This window comes from Vitis riparia, chromosome 18 (genome assembly GCF_004353265.1).
Source record: "Vitis riparia cultivar Riparia Gloire de Montpellier isolate 1030 chromosome 18, EGFV_Vit.rip_1.0, whole genome shotgun sequence".
In the NCBI taxonomy this organism is placed as follows: domain Eukaryota; kingdom Viridiplantae; phylum Streptophyta; class Magnoliopsida; order Vitales; family Vitaceae; genus Vitis; species Vitis riparia.
Window position 1 is genome coordinate 17,972,361 of NC_048448.1, and position 12,572 is coordinate 17,984,932.

Here is a 12,572-nt window from a genome sequence, read left to right on the forward strand (position 1 = left end):
TATTGGAATAATTGCCCAAGAAAGCTAAAATATAGATTTTTGATAGAACCCTGACCCAACGTTTATAAGTTAAATGCGAACCAAAAAGTATAAGTAACAAACCTTGACCCAATGATTACAATGGAATCACGAACCGAAGGTATAAAGTTTGAACGCCACAAGGAAGAATCCCTAATAAGTTAACAGTTCTTGAAGAACCAAAAGAAGAGCAAAGCCTCACCTTTTATGATTTTTTTATTCAATCAATTATCCCCTATTACAATGAGTGCATGCTATTTATATGTCATGAAAAAAACTTACTAAATATTAAAACCCTAAATAAAAGTTGATTTGGTCTGAAATTAGCAGATCCAAAATAGGAAAATAGCTAAAAAAATGTTCTAAATAATAAAAGCCTAAAATTAAGGTAGATTTGGCCTAAAATTAGAAGCTCTAGAATAAGAAAAATGTCTATTAATTGATATGGAGTTGGAAAGTCAATCAGTCATTAATCCATGCCATAAATCACGCCCAATCAAGCTAGATTAGCCCTCAATAGCTTGGATTAAATTTATTACACCTTCAACTTCCTTAGGGCTAAGCTTGGAATGTCCTGCGTTAGAATCAACCCAAATCTCTTGAATTAGCCCATTAAGTGCTTCTTTGATCTTCTTGGATCTTGCTTTAGTAATAGGCCCAACTAGAACATGCAATGGATCCTTGAATGCTTGTTGATTCTCATCAGTTACAGTCATTGTTATCATTGCCAACACCATTATCATTATTGTTACCATTATTCTAACCATCTTCGATACTGTTATCATCACTATTACCGTGACAGTTATCGTCCCCGTCCTCATAACTATTACCATAACCGTTACTATCATCGTTATCGTAACCATAGCCGTTAAAGTGATTGTTACCATGAAAGTTACCATTATCGTCGTCATTACTGTAACCGTTATCGTTACCATTACTATAACCGTTACTATTACCGTCACCGTAACCGTTACCGTTTCCGTCACCGTAACCGCTACCGTTACTGTCACCGTTACCATTACCGTTACAGTAGCCGTAACCATAACCGTTACAGTCACTATTACCATTACCTTTACCATCACTATTAGCATCACTGTTACCATTTCCATTACCGTTACTTTTACCGTCATCGTTACCATCATTGTTATTGTTACAATCACTATTACCGTTACCTTTACCATTACCGTTATTTTTATCATCACCGTTATAGTTACCGTTATCATAACCATTATCGTCACCATTACCGTCATCGTTACTGTGACCGTTATCGTGATCGTGACCGTTATCATCACCATTACCATAACCGTCACTATTACCATTATCGTCACCGTTACCGTGACCATTTCCATCACCGTTACCGTTACCATTACCATTACTATTACCATCATCGTTACCGTTACCGTCTTCGTTATCATCACCATTACAGTCACCGTTATCTTCACCATTACTGATATTGTTACCATCATCATCACAGTTACCGTCATTGTCGCTGTAATCGTCACCATTATCATCATCGATACTATCACCGTTACCGTCACCATTACCGTCACCGTTACAGTCACCGTTACCGTTATTCTTTCTCTTATTATTACCGTCATTGTTACCATTATTTTAACCGTTATCGTGACCGTTACCATCACCATTACCATCACGGATACCATTATCATCATCGATACCGTCACCGTTACCGTCACCATTACCGTCACCGTTACCTAGACTGTGTTCGTAACCATAATTGTCATCGTTACCGTCACCGTCACTATCACTGTTACCATCACCGTTTCAATCACTGTGACCGTGACCGTTACCGTGACTATTATCGTTACCATTACTATTACTATTATTGTCACCGTTATTGTAATCATTACTGTTATCGTCATTGTTACCGTTACTATCACCGTAACCATTACCGTCACCATTATCGCCACCGTCAATGTGACCGTTACTGTGACCATGATCGTTACCATCATCATTATCATCACCATCAATGTGACCGTTACTATCACGGTTATCGTCACCGTCAATGTGACCATTACCGTCACCTGTACCATGACCATTATCGTAACTATCATCATTACCATCATCGTCACCCTGACCTTCACAGTTATCACCACCGTCACCGTCACCATCACCGTTTCCATCACCGTTACTATGACCATTACATTTAACATTACTGTTACTATTACCGTCACCGTTACCATAATCGTTACTATTACCATCATCATTACCATTACTGTCACCATAACCATTATTGTCATCGTCAATGTGATCGTGACCATTACTGTCACATTACCGTCACCATCACCGTCATTGATACCATTACCATTACCCTTAATCTCATCATTACTATGACTGTTATCGATACAGTGACTATTACCGTGACCGTCACCGTTACTGTCACTGTTACCATTACCGTTATCGTTACAGTCATCGTCACCTTCACCGTTATTGTTACCGTTACCATTATTGTGACCATCATCGTAATCGCCATTGCTCTGACTATCACCGTGACCGTCACTGTTGCCGATACCATCACCGTCATCATTATTGTTATCATCACCATGACCGTTACCATTACTTTTACCATTACCGTCACAATAATCGTCATTATTATCGTTACCGTTATCATCACCATTACCATTATTATTATCGTTACCATCACCATTACCATTACCCTCACCGTTACCGTTACTTCAAGCGTGAACGTTATTGTCACCATTACCATTACCTTGATTATCCCTGTTACCGTTACCGTTACCGTTACCATCATCGTTACCATTATCGTCACCATTGTCCTTACCATTACCGTTAGCATCACTGTGACCGTCACCATTACCGTTATCATTACCATCACCATCACAATCACCATTACAGTTACCGTCACCATTACTATCACCCTTATTGTCACTATGATTGTCAACGTCACCGTTACCATTACCGTCACCGTTACTGTTACCATCACCGTTATCGTTATCATTATCATTACCATTATTGTTACCGTCTTCAATACAGTTATCGTCACCGTTACCATTACTGGTACTATCTTCGATACTGTTATCATCACCGTTGTCGTGACCGTTACCATCACCATCACCATCACCATAACCGTTACTGTCACCATCACCGTTACAATTACAATTATTGTCACCGTGACTGTTACCCGTTACTGTTATTGTTACCATCACTGTTAGCGTTACCTTTATCGTTTCCGTTATTGTTACCGTCGTCATTTCCGTTACCATTACCATTACCGTCAGTGTAACCATTACCGTCACCGTTATTGTGACCATTACAGTGATCGTGACTGTTACCATCACCATTACCATAACCGTCACCTTTACCATCATTGTTATAGTAACTATAACGGTCACCATTACCGTTACTATTACTATCATCATCACCATTATCATCATCATTATCGTCACTGTTACTGTTACCGTCACTGTCAACGTCACTATTGTAGTTACCATCACTGTTATCATCATCGTTACTTTTATCGTCACCATTATCATTATTGTTACGGTTACCATCACCGTTATCGTTACCATTATCGATACTGTCACCATCACAATCACCATCACCCTTATCTTTACCGATATGGTCACTGTCACCATTATTGTTACAATTACTGTTACCGTCACCCTAATCATGATCATAACCATTATCGTTACCATCATCATTATCGTCACTTTCTACTTTATAGTCACCGTTACCGTTATTGTTATCATATTTTTACCATCACCATTACCATTACCGTCACTGGTTCCGTTATTGTTACTGTTATCGATACCATTACCGTTTCCGTTATCGTTATTGTTACCGTAACCATCACTATTACCGTCTCTGGTATCGTGACTGTTACCATCAACGTGATTGTGACCGTTGCTGCCACCGTCATCGTCACCGGCATTGTCACTATTACCATTATTATCGCTGTTACCGTCACCATCATTGTTACAATCACCGTTACCGTTATTGTTGTTGTCACGGTTACCATCACCGTTTTCGTTATCATTTTCATCACCGTTACCGTCATCATTACTATTACCATTATTGTTACCATTACCGTTATTATTATCGTCACAATTACAGTGATCGTTACCGTTATCGTTACTGTCACCATCATTGTTACCATTATTGTTACTTTTACCGTTACCATCATCGTAGCCGTTACCATAATCGTTATTGTAACCATTACTGTCGTCGTTACCGTTACCATTATTGTCATCGTTACTGTCACTGTAACCGTGAATGTTATTGCCACTGTCACCATCATTGTCACCGTTATCGTTTACCGTTACTGTTACAGTCACTGTTGCCATTATCGTCACCGTAACCGTTACAATCACCATTACCGTCACTGTCACCATTATCGTCAGCATTATTATGATCGTGATAGTGGTCGTTACTTGCACCGTTACCGTCACTGTTACCGTTACTGTTACTGTTACCGTCACAATTATCGTTGCCGTTACTATTACCATAACAATTACCCTGACCGTTACCGTTACCATTACTGTCACCATCACCGTTATTGTAATCGTAACCGTTACCATCACCTTCCCCGTTACTATTACTGTTACTTTCCCGTTACTGTTACCGTCACAATTATCGTTACCGTTACTATTACCATAACAATTACCCTGACCGTTACCATTACCATTACTGTCACCATCACCGTTATTGTAATCGTAACTGTTACTATCACCGTTACCATCACCTTCCCCGTTACTGTTACTGTTACTGTTACCATCACCGTTATCGTTTCTGTTACCGTCACCGTTATCATTTCTGTTATCGTCACCATTATCGATATTGTTACCGTCAACGTTATCGACACCATTACCGTTCCAGTAACCATTGTCGTAACCGTTACAATTAGTGTTACCATTACTATAACCATTACTGTAATTGTTATCGTAACCATTACCATCACTGTTACCATAACCTTTACCGTTATTATAACCATTACTGTCACTGTTATCATCACCATCACTGTCACCGTAATCATTATCGTCATCGTAATCGTTACAGTTATCGTCATCGTCACCGTCCCCGTCACTGTTACCGTCACCGTCACTGTTAATGTCACCATCACATTTACCGTCACCGTCATTGTCACCCTTACCATTACCATTGCTATCACCATCACTATCACTGTTATCGTCACTGTAACCGTTACCGTCACCGTCACCGTTACTATTACCATTACCGTCACTGTTACCATTACCATTACTGTTATCGTCACAATTACTGTTACCATTATCGTTACCATTATTGTTACTGTTACCGTCACCATTACTGTAATCGTAACCGTTTCTATTACCGTTACCATCACCGTTATCGTTTTTGTTATAGTCACCATTACTGTTATCGTAAGTGTTATCGTTATCGTAACCGTTACCAAAACCATTACCGTAATCATTATCGTAACCGTTACTGTCACTGTTACCGTAATCGTTACCGTTATTATAACCATTACTGTTAGTGTTACTGTCACCGTTACCGTCACTGTAACCGTTACCGCCACCGAAATCGTTACCGTCACCATAACTGTAATCGTAATCGCAATTGTAACCGTTTTCGTAATCGCAATCATAACCATTATCGTCATCATTACAATCACTGTTACCGTCACTATCATCGTTACAATCACTGTTACCGTCATCATTACCATCACTGTCACCGTAATCGTCACCGTTACCGTTACCGTGACCTTCACCGTCATCGTTACCATCATCATGATAATTATCGTCATTCTTACCGTTACTGTCACCATTATCGCCACTATTATAGTCAACATCACCATTACCATCATTGTTACCGTTATCGTCACTGTTATCGTTACTGTTACCGTAACTGCTACCATTACCATTTCCGTCACCATTATCGTTATCGTTAAAGTTATCGTCATTCTTACCGTTACTGTCACCATTATCGTCACTATTATAGTCAACATCACCTTTACCATCATTGTTACCGTTATCGTCACTGTTATCGTTACCGTTACCGTAACTGCTACCGTTACCATTTCCATCACCATTACCGTTATCGTTAAAGTTACCGTCATATTTATCATCACCATTACCGTTACCGTCACTGTTACTGTTATTGTCACCATTATCAATATCGTCACCATTATCGTTATCGTTACTGTTGCCATCCGCGATCCTTTTATCTTCACCATTTTCGTGACCGTTACCGTCACCGTCACCGAAACTGTTACCATAACCATTACCGTCACCGTTACCATTACCATTATCGTATCTTTTAGCATCACCGTTACCGTTATTGTTTCTGTTACTACCGTCATCGATATCGTTAGTCTAACCGTTATCATTATTGTGATCGTTATCGTAATGATTACCATCACCATTACCGTTACCATCAACGTTATGGTCATCGTTACCTTGACCATGACCGTTACCATAACCGTCACCGTCACTGTGACCATCACAGTTATCGCCACCCTCACTGTCACCGTCACCGTTACCATCATCGTTTCAATCACCGTGACCGTCACTGTTACCGTGACTATTACCGTTACCATAACTGTTATTATTACCGTCACCATTACCGTAATCGTTACTGTTATCGTCATCGTTACCGTTATTGTGACCGTGACCGTTACTGTCACATTACCGTCACCGTCACCATCACCATTACTGTCACTGATACCGTTAGCGTTACCGTTACTCTTGTCATTACTACGACTGTTACCTATACAGTGACCATTACCATCACCATTACCGTCACTGTTACCATTACCGTTATAGTCATCGTCACCAGTCTTTGTCACTGTCACCATCACCGTCACCATTATTGTTACCATTACCGGTACCGTGACCATCACCGTAATCACCATTACTATCACTATCATCATTACCATCACCGTGGCCGTTACCGTCACCGTCACCATAACTGTTGCCACAACTGTTACCATTACTGTCATTGTTACAGTCACTGTTACCATTACCATTATCATCACCATTACTGTTACCATTCCCATTACGATTTCTGTCACCGTTACCATTACCATCACCGTTACTGTTACCGTAATCACACGTTATCATCACCATCACCGTTATTGTTACCATTACTGTCATCGTTATCGTTACCGTTACTGTTATCGTCACTGTTACTGTCACTATTACCGTTACCATCACCATCACAGTCACCATTACCGTTACCGTCATCGTTACTGTTACTTTCACTATTACAGTCAACGTCACCATTACTATTACAATCACCATTACCGTTACTGTTATTATTACCCACACCGTTGTTGTTATCGTTACCATTATCATTACTGTTACCGTCTTTGATATTGTTATCGTCACCGTTACAGTCATCGTCACCGTAATTATTACCATAGTCATTACTGTCATCGTTATCGTAATTATTATCATAACTGTTACTGTCATCATCACCGTTATCATTACTCTCATGATTACTATGACTATTACCAATACAGTGACCATCACCATTACCGTGACTGTCATCGTTACTGTCACAGTCACTGTTATCATTACAGTCATCATCACTGTCACCATCACCATAACCGATATTGTTATCGTTATCGTTATCGTGACCATCACTGTAATTGTTATCGTTATCGTTACCGTTACCATCACTGTTACCATTACTGTCACCGACGTCGTTACTGTCACTGTCGCCGTTACTGTCACTGTCACCGTCACCGCCACCATTATCATCACTGTCACCGTTACCGTTACCATTATCATCACCATTATCATTACCATTACTGTCACCGTTACCATCCCAATAACCGTCAATGTTACGGTTACATTATCATCACTGCTACCATTACCGTCACCATTACCATTACCATTATTGTCATAGTTACCGTTACCATAATTGTTACTGTCATCATAACCGTCACCGTAACTGTAATCGTTACTCTTACCATCATCGTAACCATTACTGTCACCATTACCATCACCGTTACCCTCATCGTAGCCGTTTCCATCACCTCTATCATCATCGTTGCAGTCATCATTACTATTACCATTACCATTACCATCACTGTTATCATTACCTTTAACGTTACCGTTATTATTACTGTTACCGTTTTCGTTACCATTACCGTTGTCGCTATCGTTACGATTATCATCACAGCCATCATTATGGTCACTGTTGCCATGATCGTGGTTGTTACCAACACCATTATCATTACCGTCACTATTACCGTTACTATTATAGTCACTGTCAACATCATCCTTACCTTTACCGTTACGATCACCGTCCTCGTTATTGTTACTGTTACTGTTACCATCACCGTAACAATTATCGTACCTGCCACCTTCACCATTACTGTCATTGTTACAGTCACCATAACCGTAACCATAATCATTACCATTATTTTTACTATTACTTTTCCCGTCACCATTACCGTCACTGTTCCTCTCACCATTACTGTCACCGTGACCATGACCGTTATCGTCATCGTGACTGTGATCGTTACCGCCATCATGACTGTGACCGTTATCGCCACCGTCACCGTTACCGTCACTGGGACTATGACCGTTACCGTCACCGTGACTGTGATCGTTACCACCATCGTTACCGTTATCTTTAGTGTCATCACCATCGTAACCGTTACCTTGACCATTACCGTGATCGTCACCGTGACCGTTACCATCACTGTGATTGTGACCGTTACCGCCATTGTCACCGTTACAGTCATTGTTACCATCACCATAACTGTGACTGTGACCGTTATCGTCATTGTCACCGTTATCGTCACCGTTACCATCATCATGACTGTGACCGTTATAGCCACTATCGCAGTTACAATCATTGTTACCGTGAACGAGATCGTGACCATTACCGTCATCGTGACTCTGACCGTTACCGCCATCGTCACTGTCACCATTAACGTTATCTTTAGTGTCATCGTCATCGAACTGTTACCATCATCGTGACCGTGATCATTACCTTCACCATTACCGTTATCGTCTCTATCACCGTTACCATCACCGTTTTCGTCACCGTCACCATTATCGTCATCGTTGCTATTACCATTATTATTACCATTACCGTTACTGTTACAGTTATAGTTACCGTGACTGTTACCGTTATCGTTACTATTACCGCTATTGTTACCATTACCGTCACCACAACTATTACCATAACCGTTACCGTAATTGTTACCATAACCATCACCATTATCGTTATCGTCACTATTACCTTCACTTTTATCGTACCATGACCATGACCGTTACCCCTATAGTTACAGTTATAATGACAGTGACCGTTATCATAACTATCACCGGGACCATCACCGTAACTGTAATCGTCACCCTCACCATTACCATTATCGTTGCCATTACCATTGTTGTAACCGTTACCATCACCATTACTATCACCGTCAGCGTTATAGTCAGCGTCACTGTTACAATTACCATTATCGCTATTGCTACCGTTATAATTACCATGACCATAATCGTTACTGTCACTGTCACCGTCACCATTGCCATTACCGTCATCGCAACCATTACTGTAACCATTACCGTAGCTGTAAACGTTATCGTCACCGTTACCATTACCGTTACTATTACTGTCACAATTACCATGACCGTCATCATTACCGTTACATCACCGTAAACGTTACCGTCATTGTAACCATTACCGTTACTGTCATCGTAATTGTTACCATTACTATTTCTGTCACCATAACCGTTATCGTCACTGTTACCATCATCGTAACCATTACCGTCATTGTAACTATTACCATCACCGTTACCGTCACCGTTAATGTCACTATCAAATTTACCGTTACTATCACTGTAATCGTTACCATTATCGTAATCGTTACCATTACCATTACTGTTATCGTCCCAATTACTATGACCGTCACCGTTACCGTTACCATCACCATAAACATTACCGTCACCGTTACCGTTATCATCATCATCACCGTCACTATAACCGTTACAATCACTGTTACCATCATCGTAACCGTGACCATGACCGTTATTATCATCGTTACCTTTACTGTCACCGTTACTATCACCATCACCGTTACCATGACCGTTTTCGTCACTATTATCATCATCGTAACTATAACCATTGCCATCACCATAACCGTTACCATCATCGTTACCGTTACCATCACCGTTACCATTAGTGTTACCGTCATAATTACCATGACCATCACCATTATCGTTACCATCATCATAAAGTTTACCGTCACCATTACCGTTACCATTACTGTCACTATAACCCTTTTCGTTATCGTTACCATTACCATTACCACCACCATAACTATTACCGCCACCGTAACCATTAGCGTTATCGTCACTGTAATCGTTACCATCACTGTTATCGTCATCGTAACCGTTACCATCACCATTACTGTCACCGTAACCGTTATCATCACCCTTACTGTCATCGTTACCATTACCATCACCGTCACCGTTACTGTCATCGTCATCATTACCGTAACTGTTTTCGTCATCGTTACTATGACCATTACCGTTACCATCACTATTATCGTTACCTTTACCGTTACTGCTATTATTTCCATTTACGTTTTCATTATCGTTACCGTTGTCGTTATTGTTACCATTATCATCATAGTCATAGTTATCATCACCGTTACTGTGATCATGGTCGTTACTATCTCCATTATCGTAACCGTCACTATTACCGCTACTGTTATTGTCACCTTCACCATCATCTTTACATTTACCATTACGGTCACCATCACCATTATTGTTACCATTACCGTAACCATTGTCGTAGTCGTCACCTTCACCGTTACCGTCATTGTCATTGTTACTGTCACCGTTATAGTCACCGTAACCGTAATCATTAGCTTCATTGTTACTCTTACTTTTCCCATCACCATTACCGTCACCATTACCATTACCATCACTGTTACCGTCACCGTCACCGTCACCGTTACCATCACCGTAACCATCACCGTTACCATCACCGTGACTGTGATTGTTATCGCCACTATCACTGTTACCATCATTGTTACCATGACCATGACCGTGCCCGCTATTGTTACCATTACCGTCACCGTGGCTGTGACCGTTACAGTCATCGTCACCATCACCATTAACGTTATCTTTAGTGTCATCGTCATCGTAACCTTTACGATCACCGTAACCATGACCGTGACCGTTATCGTCACCGTCACTATCACCATTATTGTCATTGTTGTTGTTACCATTATCGTTACCATTACCATTCTGTTATTGTCATAGTTACCATGACCATTACTATTATCATTACTATCAAACGTCATTGTTACCATTACCATCACCGCAACTGTTACCATAACCGTTACCGTAATCATTACCATAACCGTTACAATAATCATCACCATTACCATTATCGTCTCTGTCACCATTATCATCACCGTTTCTGTCACCGTCACCATTATTGTCATCATTGCTGTTACCATTATTGTTACCATTACCGTTACTGTTACCGTTATAGTTACCGTGATTGTTACTGTTATCATTACTATCACCGCTATTGTTACCATTACCGTCACCACAACTCTTACCATAATTGTTACCGCAACCGTTATAGTAACAGTTACCATCACCGTTACCGTTACCGCTACCATCATTGTTACCGTAACCATGACTGTGACCGTTATCGTTATAGTTACCATGACCGTTACCGTTATAGTTACCATGACCGTTACCGTTACAGTTACTGTGACCGTGACTGTGACTGTTACCGTAACCTTCACCAGGATCATTACCGCAACTGTCACCATCACCGTCATTGTTACCATTATTGTTGCCAAAACCGTTACCGTCATTGTTACCATCACTATTACCCTGACCGTCACCATCACCGTTACCATCACCATCACAGTCACCATTACCGTTACCGTTACCATCACTATTACTGTCAATGTCACCGTTATCGTTACCGTCACCGTTATCATTACCCACACCGTTATCGTTATTGTTACTATTACCATTACTGTTACTATCTTCGTTAATGTTATCGTCACCGTTACAGTGACGGTTATTGTCACCGTCACCGTAACTGTTACCATAACCTTTACTATCACCGTCACCTTTACCGTTACCGTCACCATTAGCATTATCTTTACCATAATCGTTTTCATTATGGTTACCATCATCGTTATTGTAACCGTTATCATTACCGTGACGATGACCGTTATCAGCACTAGAACTATTACCATCACCGTTACTGTCACAGTTACCAAGACGTTACCGTCATAGTTATCGCCACCGTCACCATCGTCGTGACCATGACAATTACTGTGACTGTTACCGTTACCATTACCGTCACTGTTACTTTTATCGTTATCATCACCGTTACCGTTCCCATTACTGTTACTGTTATCGTTACCGTTACCATTACCGTCACTGTTACCATTACTGTTATCGTAATCGTGAATGTTATTGTCACCATTATCGTTACCGTGACCGTGACCGTGACCGTTACCGTCATCATTACCGTTATTGTTACCGTCACTATCACCATCACCATTACCATCATCATCACCGTTACCGTAGTGGTAGTGGTGACGATCA

The 12,572-nt window shown here is 40.6% G+C and overlaps 2 protein-coding genes across 2 annotated transcripts; both read right to left on the bottom strand.

Annotated features, from left to right (window-relative positions):
- Nucleotides 1-1,730: 1,730 nt before the first annotated feature.
- LOC117905485 (probable serine/threonine-protein kinase DDB_G0282963) lies at nucleotides 1,731-7,009 on the bottom strand. The gene is made up of 5 exons (XM_034818394.1): nucleotides 6,428-7,009; nucleotides 3,732-6,344; nucleotides 3,396-3,660; nucleotides 2,724-3,322; nucleotides 1,731-2,693 (listed from the first exon to the last, which is right to left on the bottom strand). The coding sequence occupies exons 1-5, from the start codon at nucleotides 7,007-7,009 to the stop codon at nucleotides 1,731-1,733; spliced, it is 5,022 nt and encodes a 1,673-aa protein (XP_034674285.1).
- Nucleotides 7,010-7,077: 68 nt separating this feature from the next.
- On the bottom strand, nucleotides 7,078-9,207 carry LOC117905486 (uncharacterized protein DDB_G0290685-like). Its single transcript, XM_034818395.1, has 3 exons — nucleotides 9,013-9,207; nucleotides 7,675-8,945; nucleotides 7,078-7,615 (listed from the first exon to the last, which is right to left on the bottom strand). Exons 1-3 carry the CDS (start codon nucleotides 9,205-9,207, stop codon nucleotides 7,078-7,080), a joined length of 2,004 nt encoding a protein of 667 aa, XP_034674286.1.
- Nucleotides 9,208-12,572: the final 3,365 nt, after the last annotated feature.

Coding starts and splice junctions, on each gene's coding strand:
- LOC117905485 (XM_034818394.1), bottom strand. CDS start 7,009: ATGGTGATGATAATGGTAATGGTAACAGTGACTGTAACAATGACAGTA. Junction 3,661..3,731: donor AAAATATGATAACAATAACG/GTAACGGTGACT, acceptor GATCATGATTAG/GGTGACGGTAACAGTAATTG. Junction 2,694..2,723: donor ATGGTAATGGTGACAATAAC/GTTCACGCTTGA, acceptor GGTAACGGTGAG/GGTAATGGTAATGGTGATGG.
- LOC117905486 (XM_034818395.1), bottom strand. CDS start 9,207: ATGGTGATGGTTATGGTAACAATTACGGTAACGGTTATGGTAATAGTT. Junction 8,946..9,012: donor CGGTGACGAAAACGGTGATG/GTAACGGTGATA, acceptor TGATGGTAACAG/TTCGATGACGATGACACTAA. Junction 7,616..7,674: donor GCGACAGTGACAGTAACGAC/GTCGGTGACAGT, acceptor TAACAATTACAG/TGATGGTCACGATAACGATA.